The following is a 21,953-nucleotide window of genomic DNA, read 5'->3' as shown; positions in this document are numbered from 1 at the left end:
CAAGATAGCTAAGGTCTGTGTTGTCAGAATTAACAGGTAAACATTTGCCCAATTAGCCAGATTTACTAATTGCCTACCATGTGCTAGGCATTGTTCTGGGAATTGCAGATACAGTAGTAAAAATAAAGTCTATACTCCTTTGTAGCTTACATTCTAAAGGAGAAATAAAATATGTGGGGATAGCTAACTTTACGAAGGTTGGTCAAGAAAGTCCTTTCTGAGAAAGTGATGTTTGAGCCAAAATCTGAAGGCTGAGAAGGAACTGAAGAAATAGACTAATTGAGGCCAAACAGCAAAAATCGATGATGGATAATGAGAATGAACTCATGTTTGATGCTTATTGGTTTGTAGTTTTCAGGATGAGAAGTTTGTAGTTTTAAGGCATTTACTGTTGCTTTTATCTTTTCAATTAATTATTAAGTAAGGGCATCAGTTGGGAAATTTTGTGGGCAGGGATAGATAGCAAAGAAGAACAATTGAGGACAGAAAAATGTGAGGAGAGGGATCACTGTGAAATAATGAGAAAGGAATAGACAAACCAGGGAAGCACAGTAGGAATTCTAGGCAGTGTCGAGGGTCTACTTGTAGGTTTGTTATTCTGAATTTGAAGTGAAACCAGTCAATATGCTTGTGTGGTTTTTCTCTAGCTACAGGCACAGGTGTGAAGACATGTAGGGTTTAACAGACTTGGTTTTTTTTATCCTGGGAGACTGATGGTGGAGAAAGAGGAAGAAGAGTATGTTGAGGGTGTTTGCAAGGAAGTCATAATAACTCAAGCTGTGGAATTTATGCTGAGGAAGAAGCAAATGGAGAAGGAGTGATGACTGAACATGGTTGATGGCTATAAGGAAAGTGAGGACTCAGTGGATCAGTAGTGTGGCTGAGATTGAAAATTGTGGTTAGACCAATGAATTTCATGGGCTAACGTTATTGTAGTACTAATACCTATTTATTAATAGATGTGTTCTGCGTGTATGCATGTACAACTGCATGCAACTTTTTAACATTGAAGATTGTGAGGTTTTGCACAGATAATCGAGAAAAATGTAAGGGCCACCAGAAGTTCTGGGAGCTCTTTCTGTTACTTCTTTTGTGTGTGTGGTTTTTTTGTGGTTATATACAAATGGTTGAATGTAATAGAGGAAGACTATAGAAAGTTAAAAACACTACTGGGAAGTCAAGAAACCTGGGATCTTATTTCAGGTTACATATAACATCTCCTTTTAAAAGTCACGTGACCTCATTGGCTGTATTCTCTTAGTTATTTCAACACTGTGCCAGGTGTTGGGCATATCATAAGATCTGATAAACATGGGTAGAGTGCTATGCAAGTACAGGGGTGGGGCATGCAACCCAAGTGGGATGGAGAGTGGTCACATTCAGAGGAAATGACATCTAAGCCAAGATCTGAAAGATAAGAAGGTGCTGGAATTTAATAAAGAAACCACAGGCAGAAAATGGGAGGGATTCATGTCTACTAAGATCCTTAAGCAAGAAATAAATGACTTTAAAGGATCCCGGTGACTGGTTTGTAGTGTCTGGGAGAAGAAGAGTTGAGACATGAGGCTAGGACATTAAGCAAGGGCCATACTTTAAAGGACCTGGTAGGTTGTGTTAAATTTCATCCTAAAAGCAATATGAGGGGACCCATTATTGGGTTTTACATAGAGGAGTGATATAAGACACAATCACCTCAAAGTGTGGGATTTGCCTTGACTACATTGAATTTTATCATCTTTAAGGTTAATCTTAAATTATTTGATTCATTGTATTAATATCTGAGTATAAAGCAGTATATCAAAGTGATTTAAATATGTGCCTCTTATTTTAATATGAAAAGAATGAAGAGCAATTAATATGGGACTATATTAAACATAGAAATAAAGTCCTATTTACAAAGTATTATTAAACTCATATTAATCTGTTTGCAAAAAGAATTGAAGTTAAAATTTTCTATAATTCTGAGTACATTTGGTTACTGCTGTATATTTTCCATCATATCAGTGAAATGTTAGGTAATTTCCCATGAGTTTATGTGTGCCATTTAATATCCCCAATCAAATGTAGCTGAAGCTGTGCTTTTTCTCTGCAGTGATTTAAACTTGTGAGATGCTTCCATTAACTGGAAAGACAATCATCTTTGATAACTTTCCTGATCCTTCTGATACATGAGAAATCACTGAAACGATTGGCAAAGGAACTTACGGGAAGGTTTTTAAAGTGTTGAATAAGAAAAATGGCCAAAAAGCAGCAGTGAAAATTCTAGACCCGATTCAGGTATGTCACGTTGTTTTTCCTTTTTTTTTTTTTTCTGATTAACTTCGTTTTTATTTGTACTAAACAGTTAAAAAGTCTGTAGGTAACTTGATTTATTTGTCACAATGTCAACTACAGTTGAAAATGTAAAAAAAAAGAAGTCTATTTGTTAGGTTTTTCTTGTTATATACTTAATATATACAATAGGGACCAATAAATATTTAATAATTGAGCAAATATACAAGTAAGTAAATAAGTGCAGCTCTCCATAGCTCAATGGTTGATTTAATGTTATTTTAGATTTCAAAAAAATTGTAAGAACACAGACTCAAGGGTCTAGAAGTAATTCTAAAATGTCATCTTGGCCAAATCTCTTTTTCCTCCTGCATTTATTTAGGCTTCAGGCAGAATGTCTCTTAAGCGAACCCAGAAATATTTTATTTTAGATGATATTTCTTTCGGAGATGGGAAATTAATTTTCAGGTTTGCTGAAATGTTTCCAAAGCAGAAATGGTATTCACTTATAATCAGGGTGAGTTTCCTTATGAAGAACGGAAATTGCATGTGCATATGGCCTCTTCAAATGATACCCCAGTCGGGATCCTCTTGCTTTTTTTTGGAATAGCACTTGTGTGATAAGGAACCTTCTAGGCCTTTTTTTTTTTTTTTTTTTTGGCCATGAAGACCATAAAGAAGTTGATGAGGTCTCCCACCCTGTTTTGTTGTTGTTGTTGTTGTTGTTGTTGTTGTTGTTTTTCTGGGAAGGATAACTGGCTGTTTTGGAACATTCTCATCTCCTGGGAAATATGTAGCTCTCCCACAGCATGTGGGTGAGCCAGATAATAGCCAAAGTTCTATCGAGAGCAGTTTCTCCAGTTACTTGACTCTTGCACACATGGTGGGGTGTGACATGACAGAGATGACGTGATGTGTTTTGGGAAGGACATGAGACTCCTGGTCCTTGTCACAGCTCTTACACTAACAAACTGTAGGACTCTGCAAAAAGTCTCCAGGTCTCTGTGCATCTTAGGGTTGTGCTTTCTTTTTTGATTGCTTATTTCTACCAAACCCATTATAACTACAGCGTTTCATATTATTTTGAACAGAGGAGAGCAATGAATTTTCAAGCAATAAATTAGATACACTGGAAGAAAAAAAAGAGAGAGACAACTATGTCCAGGCTTAACTGATGCTGAATGTTTTCATATTTCCCTATTGGAAAGTTCTTACCATTTTTTTAAAAGATTTTATTTGTTTATTTGAGAGAGAGAGAGAGCGTGAGTGGGGATTGGGGGTGGGGGAGGGGCTGAGGAAGAAGGAGACACCCCGCTGAGCAGGGAGCCTGACATAGGGCTCCATCCCAGGACCCTGAGATCATGACCTGAGCCAAAGGCAGATGCTTAACCAATTGAGCCACCCAGGTGCCCCAGTTCTTACTATTTAATCTGAAGGAAGAGAGACACAAATTAAGCCATACCACAGTGACTGTACCTCTCTCCTCTGCTCTTTGAAAGTATGGGTTAGTGTTCATGGTGGCAAGAGGAAGGGCTCCAGCTGGATCCCGTGTCTGGCCCCATAACCAGCATGTCTCTCCCATTCCTGTACTTCTTAATGCGGAAGGACAAATGGATTATGAGTACATATGGCCATTTTTCTTTTATAATTTACTCCTGTTTCATATCCTGTGAACCTTAAAAATCATGTTTTGTTCTATTGCTTTAATGAAATATATCGGTTTCATAACCATGGTATGAAATTGGTTCTTTTGCTGCCTTTATTCTTGTCATGGTACATATATGTTTTTCTCAGAATTATTGATTTCCTCTTCATTCATCATGTCACAAGCCAAATAAAAAAGATTTATAACCAAGAGATTATAATCTTAATAAAATAAATTTAAATGCATCCCAAGCATTTTACCAAGTGGCTTTTTTTAATTAAAAGAGCCTTACTGTTATGAATTTTGATATAGTACGTTTCTATCTGAGAAAGGGATAAAATGAATGGGATTAGAAGGGAGGAGGCAGTGGACTTGCCGGCCAGTCCTGCGTGTTACCCTAACCAGCTCTGTCACCAGCCTCTCTGAGCTTTAGCTTCTTTTTCTCAAATTGGAGCTCTGGTCTAAATCCGGCTCTGTGATTACATGATTTTGTTATAAAACAAAGTGGACACTAAATGTTACTGTTAGAACAGCATTCGAAGGTTTTCTCTTATTATTACTCTGAGTCGCTTCATGTATTGTGGTTTTCTAAAAACACGACTCAGTGGTTGTTGTCTTGCATTTTTGTTGGCAGGGTAGCAACCTGTTGTACTTCTGGCAAATGGGCTGTTCGCTAACTAAAGCCTGGATGCCATCTTAAGTCTAACTTGATTTTACTTTTTTGGAAAAGTAGGAATTTATTCCTTATATGACTAGTTTTTGAAGGCTTCTACATATCCTGTATTTCAAAGGAACAAAATGAACCAGCTAAAAGTTTTTATTTCAAGTCAATGGCTTTGCCAGTGAAACAAAGTTAACACTGCAAAGAAAGGAATATTCTCTGGAGTCCTTCTTCATGTATGTTTCTTTCTAATTGCATACAAAAATAGTCTTTCATTTGTCCCTTTTTAACTCAGTGAAATGAACATAATTAGAGATGTATTTGATTAGCGGGAAAATCACAATCTCTCCCCTTACATAATGGCATGAGAAATTTCAATACGTACAATTGAGCACAGTAAAAGCCATTATTATAACCTTGCTTTGACAAAATTAAATTCTCTACTTGGTGTGCTCTAATGTGTCTCTTTGACATAATTCATGTTTTTCTCATGGTTTTCTTCCTATGACTTTTCAAAACTAGGATATCGATGAAGAGATTGAAGCAGAGTATAACATCTGAAAGACGCTTTCCGACCACCCCAATGTGGTGAGGTTCTATGGCATGTACTTTAAGAAGGATAAAATAAATGGAGACAAGCTGTGGTTGGTTCTTGAGGTAAGTGATTCAACATTATTCTACGTGTGGAAATTCACAGTGTGGTCTCGGAATGACTGCATGTTTACGTATCATCGACACCAGGAAACCCTTCCTTTAGTATGTTCCTGACTGGTCACAGCCTCAGCAGAACATTGTGCTCCTTTCTGGCCTCATGCTTTTAAGACACATTAGGAAATTAAAGGAAAGCCACGAAGGCTATTAATGACTAAGAGGAAACATCTCCACAATAAAAGACAGGGATTCTTTGCCTTGCAGAAGAACAAGCATAAAAGAGATTTCATTATAAAATTGATTTATTCATCCGTATTTTGTTCAGCTAACATGTGACAGAGGCTCTGTGCCAGGTGCTAGGGTATGAGAGAAAATTAAGTGAGGCTTCATTAGACAAAAATGGTAAGCCGTGATTTTTTTTTCTGTCCTCATTGAATACTAATGTCATAAACCACAGAACCAGGTATTTACATTTATGGGGAAAAAACCATATCAGAAATGGTGTTGAATACCAAGCAAGTCACCAAAGGGAAACTGTAGAGTCTCCTGAGAGTAGGTTTGGACAGTTCTTTCCGATGCAGGCATACATCTGGGAAGGTGCCCTGTTAAGGTAACTGCCAGTCCTAGAAGAAGGTAGTTTTTCTAATTTTCATTGAATATTATTAAAGTGAGGTAATCATGAATTCTGATGAAATTCACAAGTGTTTTTAATAGTTGCTTTTATTAAACTCAGGACTAGTAAAACCTTCATTGGTTCACTGTAATAACATTTATTGTGTTCATTATGATTTTATTAGCATTTGATTATTGTATTTCTTTCAGAATGTTCTGCTGGTTTTTCTGCAGTGACACACATATAAATTGTATTGTTTAAGTACTTTATATTTTTTCTATCATGGTTTTTATAGAAGTTTAAAAGTTTTTTTAAATAACCAGTTGTGTTCTTTAAAAATAGGCAGCATATTATGATTTGAGAATTACTTTGTTTTTCTCTGTTAAGATTGCTTTATAGTTTAGTTAAATCACATATTAAAGCAAAGCAAAACTTTTAGTCATCTAAACTTCACCTAAGTAACAGAATATACATTATGAACTTAAAACATTTTGCCTTAAATAAATGGAGAATTTTCAAGGTTTACTTCATGCTTATGTTTGTATATTTGAGATCTAATGCTGTGCTGATCCTTAATGTAGTCTTGAACAAAATTCTGTATCTTTATATCCTTTGAAACATTTTCAATAATGCATCTTTAATTTTTTTCCCATCTGGAATTATTGGTAGATTAGCATTTGAGTGGAGATTCAGGTAGACCTAAATGGGCAAGGTTAGAAGGTATAGATCTTTGCCCAGAGTTTAAAAAAATTGAATGAGATCAGTCATTGTGTTTTATGCCTATCAAATCTGTAATCTAATTGTATTGTCATTTCTCAGTATTGTCACTTGGAATTATGTGACAGTTGGAGACACCTGAGCATAGTGAAATGTTCTTTTGTGAGAGCAGAAAAGATTGAATAAAAGCATTGGGAACATCCAGTACAAGTAAAGCAGCTTCCTGATATAATGAATCAGTAGGGACTTAACAGCTTCTTTGAACTTTGTCCTTGTGTTTTATTATCAGATGGAGGAATTGGAAATATCCCTAAATGGCTTGAGAAAAAACAAAAAACAAAAAACTGGTAGTTTATTAAAATGGTATTTCGGGAATCTGATCTATCTGAACTTACAACGTGGGGGAAAAATAAAGGAAAGCAAGAAGTTGGCAAACTGTATATAAGATAATTGATTTACATATGTAAAGTAGACTAATTACGTACACAGTGAAGTGGCTCGATGTACAATTACCTGATTTATACACATGAATGGTACAGGTGCTGCTGTAGAAGCACTTTCAGAAAATTGGCTCAATCAATGTGATACACTACATTAATAAAAGAAAGGACAAGAACTATATGATCCTCTCAATAGGTGTAGAAAAAGCCTTTAACAAAATACAGCATCCTTTGTTGATTAAAACTCTTCACAGTGTAGGGATAGAGGGAACATACCTCAATATCATAAAAGACATCTACGAAAAGCCCACAGCAAGTATTATCCTCAGTGGGGAAAATCTGAGAGCTTTTCCCCTAAGGTCAGAACAGAGCAGGGATGTCCACTATCACCACTGTTGTTCAACATAGTACTGGAAGTCCTAACCTCAGCAATCAGACAACAAAAAGAAATAAAAGGCATCCAAACTGGCGGAGAAGAAGTCAGACTCTCACTCTTCGAAGGTGGCGTGATACTTTGTGTGGAAAACCCAAAAGACTCCACCCCAAAATTGCTAGAACTCATACAGGAATTCAGCAAAGTGGCAGGATATAAAATTAATGCACAGAAATGGGTTGCATTTCCATACACAATGAGACAGAAGAAAGAGAAATTAAGGAGTCAATCCCATTTATAATTGCACCAAAAATCATAAGATACCTAGATATAAACCTAACAAAAGAGGCAAAGGATCTGTACTCAGAAAACTATAGAATACTCTTGAAAGAAATTGAGGAAGACACAAAGAAATTTAAAAACGTTCCATGCTCATGGATTGGAAAAACAAATACTGTAAAATGTCTATACTACCTAGAGCAATCTCTGCATTCAGTGCAATCCCTATCAAAATACCATCAACTTTTTTCACAGAGCTGGAACAAATAATCCTAAAATTTGTATGGAACCAGAAGAGACCCTGAATAACTGAAGGAATTTTGAAAAAGAAAACCAAAGCTGGTGGCATCACAATCCTGGACCTCAAGTTCTATTACAAAGCTGTAATCATCAAGACGGTATGGTACTGGCACAAAAACAGACACCTAGATCAGTGGAACAGAATAGAGAGCCCAGAAATGGACCCTCAACTCTATGGTCAGCTAATCTTCAACAAAGCAGGAAAGAATATCCAATAGAGAGAAGACAGTCTTGTCAACAAATGGTGTGGGAAAATTGGACAGCCACATGCAGAAGAATGAAACTGGACCATTTACTTATACCATACACAAAAGTAGACTCAAATGGATGAAGGACCCAAATGTGAGACAGGAATCCATCAAAATCCTAGAGGAGAACACAGGCAGTAACCTCTGTGACCTTGGTTGTAACAACTTCTTGCTAGACATGTCTCAAAGGCAAGGGAAATGAAGGCAAAAATGACCTATTGGGATTTGATGAAGATAAAAAGCTTTTGCACAGCAAAGGAAGCAGTGGATAAAACCAAAAGACAACTGACAGAATGGGAGAAGATATTTGCAAATGTCTTATCAGATAAAGGACTGGTATCCAAGATCTATAAAGAACTTATCAAACTCAACACCCAAGGAACAAAAAATCCAATCAAAAATAGGCAGAAGACATAAACAGACATTTCTCTAAAGAAGACATACAAATGGCCAACAGACACATGAAAAAGTGCTCCACATCACTTTACACCAGGGAAATACAAATCAAAACCACAATGAGATACCACCTCACACAGTCAGAACGGCTAAAATTAACAAGTCAGTAAACGACAGATGTTGGAGACAATGGGGAGAAAAGGGAACTCTCTTACATTGTTGATGGGAATGCAAGCTGGTGTAGCCATTCTGGAAAACAGTATGGAGGTTCCTCAAAAAAGTTGAAAATAGAGCTGCCCTACAACACGGCAATTGCACTACTAGGTTTATACCGCAAAGTTACAAATGTAGTGATCCAAGGGGCACCTCCACCCCAGTGTTTATAACAGCAATGTCCACAATAGCCAAACTATTGAAAGAGCCCAGATGGCCATTGACAAATGAATGGGCAAAGAAGATGTGGTATATATATATACATACACACACACACACACACACACACACACACACACACACACTGGAATACTACTCAGCCATCAAAAATGAAATCTTGCCAATTATAAGGACACAGATAGAACTAGAGTGTATTATGCTAAGTGAAATAAGTCAGTTGGAGAAAGAATTATCATATGATCTCACTCATATGTGGAATTTAAGAAACAAAACAGGATCATAGGGAACAAGTGGGAAAAATAAAGCAAGGCAAAAATCAGAGAAGGAGACAAACTATAGAGACTCTTACTCATAGGAAACAAACTGAGGGTTGCTGGAAGGGAAGGATGGGGTAACTGGGTTATGGACATTAAGGAGGGCACATGATGTAATGAGCACTGGGTATTATATAAGACTGATGAATCAGTGAACTCTACCTCTGAAACTAGTAATATGTTATATGTTAATTGAATTTTAATTTAAAAATGTATAAATAAACCAAAAAAAACAAAAGTTGTTAGCTGGCAGCAGAGCAATGGCTAATTAATCCTCACTATTGAGGCAAGACTCTTCTGAGCACTCTACCCAATGGCCCATGAATTGTGAGGTTTTTAGTCTGGCTGATGGGAACATGCACTCACGTACTTTTCCTGATCCTGGGAGCGTTCTGAGTGCTGGTGTCCCTAATCCTTTCAGGTGCTCTTGTTATCCTGTCTTAGAGAGTTTACTCAAAGGCATGTGCTAATCAGTCCTCTGCTGAATACTTAATGGGAATCTTCTGAAAATCTCCAGAACTTTCTCTTTAGCAGCAATCTCCTCTCTGGTAACTCTGCCTATGACCTCTTGCCACCTTGGTCTCTCCAGGCTCTCAGCTCCATCTCCTCAAGTGAAAAGATCCATCAGGCTTTACCTGGCTCCACTTTTCTGTGACACAGCCTGGAAACTCTCTCAAGGCAATAATGTGGGAAAATTTTAAGGCTCACCTCATTTATTTCCTGTCTTTCAGAGATCACTATTCTTCAGTGGCCAGTGTCCAATATCTTGAAAAATATTGGTTCATATAATTTTTTCCAGATTTTTAGTTTTTCAGGTGAGTGGCCAAATATAGTTTCTGTTATTCTATCTTGGTTAGAAACAGAAGCCAATTCTCAATTTGGTTGTTTTCAATAAAATATGTTGTTTCTTTCCTACTATCATTCATCATCTCTAAGAATATTTAGTATCTTCCTCCAGGAGGGGAAAAAGTTAGTAGGCAAACAAGAAGCAAGATGGAGACATCATTAGAATTTTCACTGGCTACACATGATCCTTTCCTCTATATCTAAGACCGTGTATTAGCTTCCAGGTCAGTTCTGGATGATTCAGGAGTAACCAAACTACATTAAGGCTACCTTCCCACCCGTTCACCTTCTCTACCCCCCAGGCAATTCTCCATTCTATAAATCTAGAATCAGGATGGTAGTAAGGTGTAAACTGAGATGGGCCTCACCAAAATAATGACAGCTACATGCATAGTTTTGGTCCAAAATAGCTTATGATATTACAAATCTATTCATATTCCCCAAGGACTCTAATTCAAACTAAGTCCTAGTTATTATTCCCTCAGATGTTTTAAAACCTGAGGATAATGATGTACTAACTTACCTCTTCGTTACATTAAGGATCTATTACCAGAACTTTCAGTCTGAGGGCTTTTCTCTTATAATACCAATGAACTGAATCAAGTTCCCTGAGTCTCCCTGTTTGTCTCTTAAAAATTTAGGAGGTCCTAAATGCCAACCCCTTTGTTAGACCCCCCACAACTATGAACACAGATGCCCATCTGTATGAAGAATGTTAGGTAGGTGTATATTGGAAGAACTGAAACTCTAAAGGTAATTTTAGCAAACTTTAAAGATGTAGAAACCTAAAGGCAGATAAGTAGCATGAAGCTATCAAGAAAAACCCAAGAACTAGATAAATCAGGACTTAAATGATAGCAAGTCATTGTTTTTTAAAAAGTTACATAGCCATATGTCTCTTCAATCTCTTTACAAATCAGTCCCATGCAAAGATTCCTGACAGAATGATTGGTACATCATTGTACACTCTCATCAAATAATGACTTATAAGCAGAGGTCTCAAGTCCCTTTCCTACTAAAGAAAAATGGAAAGACTTATTGGAAAGAGAAAAAGATAACTACTAAAGACTGTGGGATAGCAGTTTAACAACCCTGCCTTGGTGAATTTCTATGTACTGTGTGAAGTATTTTCTTATAGCTTTTGGACTTACCTCAAAAGGAAGGCAGATGAAATGACTAGCTCTGATATGGGTGATGTAATATTTTCTTTCATATGAGCCAATTTATTCTTATGTACATAAAATAAAAATTTAAGATCAATAAATAAATAGTTCACTTAAATAATGAAAGATTTTTGAAAAGCAACTATACATATTCCATGTATGATAACAAAGGGATAACTGAACTATTCTAGTGTCTTATCCTTTTAAAAGCAAAATTCAAACTAGTGCTCATCTCCCATGCAAAAAAAGCGAGTCTTAAAAACAAAAAGACATCTTGTTAAGAAATTAAAACATACCACAGAGAATTCAATAACAGTAGGATAAGGATGACATGGAGGAATTCTAGGGACTTCAAAGAAGAATAAAATGTTATATCCACAATTTAGTAAGAACCATAAATGGTAATGCAAAAGAAAAGACTACACATGTAAATTAATCAAAAGTGAACCTCTGCAAAACAGGCATTCTCATACAAAGCAATGAGAGTATGAAGTGAGACCACTATTTTGAAAGCAGTTTAGTCGTGTATATTGAGATTTCATGGATGTTTACATCCTCTATTCTCGCAATTCCTCTTCTCGAAGAGGAAACTCAGAGTGATGGCAGACATTTGGAGCCACTTTTCTCCTCAAAACAGTTGTTAATTTGAAAGCAGCCGCTAAGAAGCTGAGAAGTTAATAATATATTGGCAGTTTCATAAACCCCAGCGAATAAAAATTGGGATTCAGAGCCTATCCAGAAAGAGGGTCCCTGATAAACAACCCAGGTTTTCAGTTGAAACTTCAAAGGGTCACCCAATAATAAGGCTGTATTCAAAATAGACCAGCCTAATTGGAGCTTAAGCATAGCGTCAAATCATTTCACACCCTGGTTTGATTAAAGTGATTTACCCCCAACTTAGATGGCTGCGAGAAGCTGAAGAAAATCCTCTATGGGTTGAGAAAATGTTATGCAGAGCCTTAAATTATCTCTGCAGTTTTTTACTCTTTAATACTAGGCACTAAGTAAAAAATAATACGGCATACAACTGATAAAAGCTAACCAAAACCTAAGGTTAAAATGGACATAAAAACAGGCCTTGGTGTTGCAGATATTACGGTTATCTAACAGGGATTTTAAAATAACAATGACTAAATGTTCAAAGAATTAAATGACAAGATAGAACTGGAAACTAAATATTTTATTGGTTTATTCTTATTAAATTATCAAAAGGAAATTCTAGAACTAAAAAATCCAGTAAGAGAAATTACTATTTCAGAAGTAGGTGGGTTTAATAATATATTTGATACAACAGAAGAGAGAATTATTGCACTAAAACATTCTTAGAAGAAAATACCCAGTCTGAATTGCAAAGATATTAGATGAACAGAAACAGGCATTAAGACAAATAGAGAAAGATTAAAAAAAAAAATTGTACCTACTTGTAATTGAAGTTAAGGAGAGGAGACACAGATGAAGGTAGAACAGTACTGGTGGAAATATAGCAGAGAAGTTTCCCAAACTAATGAAAGACATCAAGCCACAGATGCAAGAAGCACTACCAACCCCAGAAAGATAAAAGACAGAAAAATAAAAACCCAAACTTCTGGGTACATATTGGAAGAACTTCTATAACAGAAGACATAAGAGGAGTGTCTGGGTGGCTTCAGTCAGTTAAGCCTCAGTCGGTTAAGACTCTTGATTTTGACTCCATGCTGGGCGTGGGGCCTGGTTAAGATCCTCTCTCACCCTCTCCCTCTGTCCCTCCTCTCCAACCCCCCTTTAAACAAACAAACAAGCAAACAAATGAAAAACTGAAGACATACGGAAAATCTTAGCCAGAGAAAAAGGAAACTTACATTCAAAGGAACAATAGAACATTGGGAGTGGTTTATCATCAGAAAAATAGAAGACAGAAGACTCTGACAACATTTTTGGCACACGATTTAAAAATTTACAAGAAGTGGATATTAGTTTTCTATTGCTTGTCATAACGAATTATTACCATTATGGCAACTTAAAATAACATGAATAATACTTTTATTACTGCACAGTTCTTCTTCTAAAAATGTGCGTATATATTTAAGTGCTATTTTATTTAAAAACTATGAACTCAATCATAGTATAAAAACATCCCCCTTTTTCCATCCGTATTGCTGTGGTCTTCATTAGGTCCTCCTCACCTCTGTGTGATGTTTTAACAGTGTCCTAACTAGTTTCTCCAGTTCTGTACCCTCCTAAGTATTCTCCATTTTGTTTTCAGAACAATTTTTGTTTGCTATCCAGAACAAGGATAAATATTGCAATAACTGACCATTTCCTTCCAGAGAAAACACCAACTTCGTAGCATGGATGTTTATAGAAGATATAGTGATAGAATCCATAGTATTTGTCATAGATAACACCAGAAGGTTAAGAGAGTGAGAAAGTAATGGAAATTTCAGACATGGCCAACAGGATAAATGATGATGCAATTCACTGGAATAGGTTTCCCACCCTTCCAAAATGACGAATTCAATTTGACGCATGTTGATTCAGAGACATCTTTGGGGTCTGTGGTGGTCAATCATTTCTATGGGTCCAAAGCTCAGCAGCTAAATCTAAGCAAGAGATTTAGATTTAGCAGTCATCAATGTATTAAAGATTACTGATGCCCTGTTCATAGGTGATATCACTTATATGGAATGTGATGAAAATAAAAGATGGTTAAGGACAGAATCCCAGGGATCAGTATCTAAGAGACAGATGAAGAAGAAAACTCTGAAAAAGAGACTAAAAAGAAAAAAAAGAGAGAGAGAGACTGAAAAGGAGCAACCAGACTGATAGAAGGAAAACAGTGGACTTTGGTAAACAAGGAGAGGAGTTCCAAAAAAGAAAGCATATCTGGTAAAAGCAAATACCACAGAGACATTAAGACAAAGACTAAGTTAGTGGGAATGTAAGTTGGTGTGGCCACTATGGAAAGGAATGTGGAAGTTCCTCAACAAACTAATAATATATGAGCCAGCAATTCTACATCTGAGTATTTACTGAAAAATGAAAACAATCTCAAGAGATAGATATATGCCCACCTCTATCTTCATGGCAGCGTTATTTACAATAGCCAAGATAATGGAAGTAACCTAAGTGCCCATCAATAAATGAATGGATAAAGAAGATGTTTGTGCTAACATTTATTGAGTGATCTCGAACATGGCAATCTCTCTAAACCTCAGTTTCCTTATCTATAAAATGGGACTAAAAATAGAACCTGTCTCAAGGGGTTGTTGTGAGAATTAAATGAAATATTAGTGTCCCTCAATTTTTTTTTTCCGTGACTTTCAGTAAGAAATATGTAGCCTTATCATGAGAATTAAATGAATATCTACAAGTTCACAGTGTCTTTACCAAAATATTGGGGGACTTGATGTGTTTCAAAATTCAGAACTTGGGGGATTTCAGGAAAGTGGTATGATGACTAGAACACATATTACATAACACCCCATCAGGGCTTAGAAAAGTATCCAAAATCAAACATTAATTTGTCCACAGCCAAACATATGAATAATTCACACAAATCACAAATAAAGGCTATAACTAGACTCCCCTCAGTTTCAGGTCAGATTTTGCCACCAAAGGAATTAAGGTCAGATTTTGTCTCAAATATATTTTTTTCCAAGTTTCTATTTAAATTCCAGCTAATTAACATACAGTATAATATTAGTTTTAGCTGTAAAATTTAGTGATTCATCTCTTATATACCACACCCGGTACTCATCAAACATGAAATGCATTTTTTTAAGTTTTGGGGTTTTTCAGAACTTTATGGATTTTGAAATTGTGGATATGAATTTGTAGATATAATCATTAAAAAATATCCAGCACATAATAAGTATTGGTTATTATTATTGGCATTTCATTTTTAAAATGACAGCTATAACCCACTGAAGGGATTTCATGATGTACTATTAGGTTGTGACCCACACTTTGAGAAGAGCTAACATAAAAATGTTTATTAGCCTAGTCCCTGGTACATACTAGGCTCTCAACACATGTTAGAGGGGAAAATTACCATCTTATAATTGCATAATATTTTGTTTGCAAAATTCTTTTAAGCACATAGTTGCTTTTCATCTTCACAGTAACTTTGTCAGAAATAATCTAAATGATTTATCTTTCCTCTTTATTTACTTGATTGTTTCATGTCTCATGCTTTTATGGTGAATAGAAGGAAATTTAAATAATGACAATCACCTCTTCCTATGGCATTTATACCTTGACACCTAAAGCACTTTTTCACTTTTCTTTAATTATTTTATGTGAAAGAGATAATTTCGTTGCACAGATAAACAGAACTAAGAGATCAAACCATATGTTTTAGGTTATAAAATAACCATTTCTACATAGAATGTGTCCAATAGAATATACAGCTATTTAAAAGTTGTACTTTTAAAGCATATTTTTCAGTTCTTAAAATGAACTAAAGACACATTTCTCTAAAGTCACTCTATAATCTTTGTGCTTTCTCTTTTAGTGCTCTTGGAGACATTAAAATAGCTGAAGTAAATGTCAAGGGTTTATTTGTGAGACTCATTAACTCTTCCCTTGACAAAGAACTGGAGATTGGAGGTCATATTCTCCAGCAAAATGTGAATGGACAAACAGTCTCTTTGTACTGCTTCCTTCCGAATATCATAATGCAGGCCAACTGCACAGTAACAGTGAGTAAAAGGTATAAATGCTATGAACTAGAATTTTATAGGAAAAACTCCTTCACCCAGCCAGACTGGCTTAGCACCAGTTTCTTCATCACTCAATCTCTAGGTAAAATGTGATTTCTTGTTGTTACTAGTTACTTGTCCCACTTTGTCCATCCCTGAATGTAAATTAATACCCATAATTAAATTTCCGTGGCTTTCCTCAATTTAGTGTACAATACCTTTGGGGATTTTTAAAGATTTACTTATCTATTTGGGGGGGGGGAGAGGCAGAGGGAGAGAGAGAGAGAGAGTCTTAAGCAGACTCCACGCTAAGTGCAGGGCTTGCTCTCATAACCCTGAGATCAGGACCTGAGCAAAACCAAGAGTCGGCGAGGTAACCGAGGTAACCAACCACACCACCCAGGCGCCCTGAATACCTTTTGTTGTTATGATTCAACTATTAAAACAAAATACCTAGGTTCCTAAAACTAAGCAAACATAAGCCTTAAAAGAAAAGCAAAGAGATTGTTTGGTTAGAGAGCAGGTGATTAGCTGATGCTGGAAGGTTTCCTCTCTTTCTTGTGCTTTCCTTTAAACCATGTATGGTGGCTGCTTGGTGTAGACAGCTTGACGTGATGTATTGTACAGGCATATTTTAGAACCTCATCTGCTCAGAATGATACATTGCAGTGACCCTCTGACATACGCAGAACTACATGGAGCTCAAATGGCATTTGTCATTAACACACCATTTTCCTACAGGTGTGGACAGCTGCCTCTGAAGCAAAGCATCCGCCACCATCAGATTTTCTTTGGAGAGAACAAAGCAAGTTTGGAACAAGCCCAAACTGCACAACGATTCTGTGCAAACCGAATGGTGAAGTCAGTGTCCTATTCTTAACAATAGGTTTTAGAAGAAGAATGGATAGCTGTCCTTAGGTTCCCCTTCGCCTCTTAACTGACTCAAGTATTGTCCATCCTTAATAGCTTAGATAAAACCATCACTAACTGTAACAACATGTCGGGCAAATCAACAGCACCCTGTTCCCAGGGCCAAAGTGCCAGAGAGCTACTTATAATTTGGCAAAAATAATTTTCATAGCCCATATTTCTAAGAAGTACTTCAAATTTCAGAGTCAAGGATGGATTTTATTTATGATATTTAGGTTGAAGAGAAAGAAAGGAAGGTACTACATAGAGATCTTTTCTATTCACTTATTCATTTCTCAAATATTTGTTGAGATTATTCTGTATTCCAACGGCTATAGTAAGTGCTGAGAATACAATGTAGAATAAGACACAATATCTGCCCTTAAGAGACTAATATTCTAATGTAAGGATCTGTAGTCTAATTTGTAACAACTATACATTATTCACTACAAAATTAGGTGTATTAGTAATAATTTTGGATAACTCTTTCCCAGTATTTGACAATTTTATATTTTCATTCTACCTTTTCCTGAGCATAATATTAGCATAAACATATGCCCAAAGACACACTAATAAAATAGAAAGATATCTTTGTTTACAACAAAAAAGTTATTCCTCTTGCAAAACCATTCTTTTGATTTTTCTAAAATACCTGCCTTTTTATTTTCTTACCTCCAGTCTTACTATGTCATATAACTACTAATCCAGATAACATGTTGATTGGAATCTATCTTTCTGTTTGTCTTGCTAACTACATTATACCTCATGCTTAGTTTAACTCTTCCTTTAGAGTAGACTTGCTAATTTACTAAGAGCCACTTAATGTCTTTCTGTAAGAACAGCAGTTGTCATTAGATAGAACACTCATTAGATGTAATTTTGAAGCCTTTACTCACCTTTAGATCTTTTAGTGGGCTTAAAATGAATTTTGTAATACTTCTCTAATGATTTTCACTGTTGGGAAAAATAAGGTGATGTAATCTAAATTATTTACTCAGGCTCATAAAAAATCATTGGCAAAACTCTAAGATTAAGGCATTCTTATTTCAGACTTTTCATCACATTTATCCACCCATTTATTCACTCTGCACATTTTGGGAGTTTCTACTTAGTATGCAGACTGTTACCAGGCACTAAGTATTGAACCAGACAGAACAGGTCCCTAAGCTCCTGGAATGCCCATTTGAGTAAGCTGTCATTCCCTGCAATGGGATTAGTCTTCACACTACTCTTTTTACTCTGGTTTGAACTACTTTGCACATATAGGATCGGATTATTTCTGCAGGGTGACGTAAACACAGATAATTTTATTTGCTAGTCAAAGAGTGAAACTGACCAGTTCATTCATATGGGAAACATTTACATATGTTTAGTGTCTGCCAAGCATTATGCTAGGTGCTGGGGAAAAAAGAGCATAACTATTGCATAGTTTCTATCCTCAGGAAATTCCGAGTCTAGCTGATCTCCTTAATAGTTCCACGCAGGATTCTAGCTCAAAAAATGTGGTTTCCTCTCCATGTCTCTAGTTCTACTGCCCACTTCCTCATTTCAAATAAGACCTATATATACACATATACATATATATAATATCTTAAATATTTAAATTTTAATGATAACATTACAACTACTTTTTGCATAGTTCTTTATAGTTATGAAATTTAGTAGTTTAGCTGAATCACACAACACCTTCATATAGCAATTCCCTACTATCGCCCCCCCCATTTCATATATGACGACACAGCCCAAGGCAGTAAGTGACTAATCTGCCTGAGGTCATGCCCCTTATAATTTTCAGAATTAGAAACTAAGGCCAGGATGTCTTATTACATCCTCATGGTGTTCCACTAATTCACGCACAGTAGGTAAGTGACATTAAACTGTTGGACTTTGAAATGTTATTGCAATAAGCCTACGGCATTTAAAAAATCTATCTAACTGCATTGGTATTTGATATTAATGAGTCATTTTTGTTAGGCTGTTGCCTGGTACACTCCTATTCAGTGGAAGCAAGCGTGGGAGAAATTAGAGACTGACATTGAACTGACAGATGCTCAGTAGTAAGTTCAGCGTCTCGAAGACGCATGTTTAATTGGCCAGCAACTAACTACAACTAAAGAAAAACAAGATAAATGTAATAAAGATATCTCAAAATATCAGATGGAACAGTCAGAGGTTTTCTTAAAAGGTAAAAGTTGCTTGGCTTTTTTTTTTTAATTGAGTCCTTCCCACAATTAGTAACTGAGCAAGTAGGAATGACTGGGTGACAGATACATGATGAATAGGTAAATCAAATTTTAAAAAATCCTATTTCAAATAGGACCATAAAAACCATAATACTTCTTGTGTTTTATGAAAAACACAGAGCAAGCAGGGTTATAGTCATGGGACAGTAAAGGCTGGTGACTTCCATTAGGCAATAACAAGACCCCTCTGGCCATTTCACTTCTTAGTGGCCCTGCTGCTAGAGGCAAGGCTGTGGAGAGGTGAAGAGATGAAGTTATCAGCATGTCTTTAGCAGTGCTTAGGTGGAGGAAGAGGTGCAGCACCTAGAAATTTACTCTGGGATCAAGAGCTGGCTTGTGGCTTAAAGTACAGAATTTATGTCACACATATCTAGGCAAATGCTTCTGATGCTGATAAAAGTCTGCCCAAAGGTCTAGAAAAGCCATATTCTCTGTTCTTAAAACATTCTTTCACTTTAATTGAGCCTTCATTGCTAATTCCACTATATAAGATACCTTTTGGATTCACTTTGGCTTAATTTTTTTTTTTTATATAGAGAAAAAGAAAACCCACCAAACCCTTTTCCCAATAGCAGCCCTTGGTGCTACAGTCCCAGTGTCCCCGCACATCCCTACAGTCCTCTGATTGAAACTTGCGCTACGTGCATGGCTAGAAGCAGTTTAAATAGACAGCCAAGGCCTCACTCATCCAGGCCTGATCCAGCCCAGGTAAGTCAAAGGGATACTTACTCCAGTGGAGAGTTAAGGGACGTGTGGGTGTGGGGAGGGAGGGCAAGAGAGTAGGAGGGAGGGAGGGAGACCTGATGAAAAGGGTTAAGTGGTAAAATTCACTAAGGACTAAAAACTCTTCATATCCTCCGGTATAGATGGCTTCTGAAGCAAATATCTGAACTCATTCACCTCCATTTGCTTTAGCAGTGTCTTCTACCGTACTTGATAAATATCTGTTGAATGAATCAGTGAATCAAAAGAATAGTGTGGCCAGCAAGAGTAATAGGATCTTTGAAGTCTGGTCAAAAGTACATTTGTTTTTCATTAGGCAGGAAAAACTGGCCCTACAAAGTTATGCTGTGCTTAGAGATAAATCCATCTCTTCCAAACACATTCTAATTTAATCCCAAATTCTTATTATTTTTCAACAAGAAGTTTCTTATTTAAGTCATCTAAGTTTTCAGAGTTGTGTTATTAACCCAGGATCTTTGGATAGATTTCAGGAAGTCCCTGAACTGCTGTATTTGGTACACAAATGTGTGTCCATATGCTGTTTCCTGGGAAAAGAGTTCATGAGGTTCATCAGGTGATGTTTACAAGAAACTAATTATAACACAATGCCAGATCCTAAGCTAATTATAACACAATGCCAGATCCTAAGCTGTGGAGAAAGTCTGTTTCATACAGGTGCTATATCTTGTTCAAACTATAATGATTTGCAAACATTTATTTAGTAGAGGGGTGCTTTTTTAAATGAAATCTTGGGCAGACCCAATATATAAAATGGGTAAAAGCAAGCCTGTCCAAGTTGAAGAAAAGATAGCAATTCCCACTGCCCACTACACCCTTTTCCCATCTCATCTTTCCTTGCTTTTTCCCTCTTCCCTGTGATCTTTGAGGCACCTCCCTGGAATCATAGAATTCTATACCACAGTATGAAAACCACTGTTAGTAGACCAACATATAATTGGATGTAGCACCCCCCAAATAGTAAATTTTGAAAGTGAAATGATGAAGATTATGTAAAGTCCTGAATATATTCCATTTCATAAAATTAAATACCCTATATCTTTGTACTTGAGTTTCTTCATCTGTCAAGTAAGAGATTTGGTCTGAAATTTAAAGAGTTCTTTTAGCAATAATATATTATATTATATTATATTATATTATATTATATTATATTATATTATATGGGTGAAATAGGTGAAGGAGATTAAGATTACATTTATCTTGATGAACACTGAGTAATATATTGAACTGCTGAATAACTATATTTTATATCTGAAACTAATACCACACTGTATGTTAACCATACTGGTATTATAATAATTTTTTAAAAGTCTTTTTGTCTCTTTTATTCTTTGTTCACATGTTTTATTTTTTAAATTCCACATATGAATAAAATCATATGGTATTTATCTTTCTCTGACAGACTTATTTCACTTAGCATTATATCCTCTAGATCCATCCATGTCGTTGCAATTGGTCAGATGTCATCCATTTTTAAGGCTGAATAATATTCCATTATATAGATAGATAGATAGATAGATAGATAGATAGATAGATAGATACACACACATACCACTTCTTTATTTATTCATCTGTGGATGGACACTTGGGTTGCTTCCATATCTTGGCTACTGTAAATAATGCTGCAGTAAACATAGGGGTGCATATCTTTTTTAATTAGTTTTTTCATTTTCTGTGGGTAAATATCCAGTAGGGAAATTACTGGATCATATGGTAATTCTGTTTTCATTTTTTTGAGGAACCTCCATACTGTCTTCCCCCGTGGCTGCACCAATTTGCATTCCCACCAAACAGTGCACAGGTCTTGCTTTTTCTCCACATCCTCACCAGCACTTGTTAATTTTTGTCTTTTTTATTTTAGCCATTCTGACAGGTGTGAGGTGATATTTCATTTTGGTTTTGATTTGCATTTCCCTGATAATTAGTGATGTTGAGCATCTTTTCACGTGTCTAATGGCCATCTGTATGTCCTCTTTGGAAAACTGTCTATTCAAGTCCTCTGTCCATTTTTCAATTGGATTATTTGTTTCTTTGGTGTTCAATTATGTAAGTTCTTTTTTTTTTAACATAC

At 36.1% G+C, this 21,953-nt stretch overlaps 1 protein-coding gene across 1 annotated transcript in view; it reads left to right on the top strand.

Moving 5' to 3' along the window:
* LMNTD1 (lamin tail domain containing 1) overlaps window positions 1-21,953 on the top strand; it is an 85,237-nt gene that overhangs the window by 39,432 nt on the left and 23,852 nt on the right. The window contains 8 exon segments of the mRNA XM_040642263.1: window positions 2,093-2,277; window positions 5,100-5,234; window positions 15,803-15,989; window positions 16,731-16,850; window positions 18,873-18,936; window positions 18,939-18,999; window positions 19,001-19,083; window positions 19,680-19,849. Of these exon segments, the coding sequence (XP_040498197.1) occupies window positions 5,206-5,234; window positions 15,803-15,989; window positions 16,731-16,850; window positions 18,873-18,936; window positions 18,939-18,999; window positions 19,001-19,083; window positions 19,680-19,849 (714 nt within the window). The 5' untranslated portion in view covers window positions 2,093-2,277; window positions 5,100-5,205.

This window comes from Ursus maritimus, unplaced genomic scaffold (genome assembly GCF_017311325.1).
Source record: "Ursus maritimus isolate PB19 unplaced genomic scaffold, ASM1731132v1 scaffold_26, whole genome shotgun sequence".
In the NCBI taxonomy this organism is placed as follows: domain Eukaryota; kingdom Metazoa; phylum Chordata; class Mammalia; order Carnivora; family Ursidae; genus Ursus; species Ursus maritimus.
The sequence above is the reverse complement of the archived record's forward strand: the minus strand, read 5'-3'. Positions and strand labels throughout refer to the sequence as shown.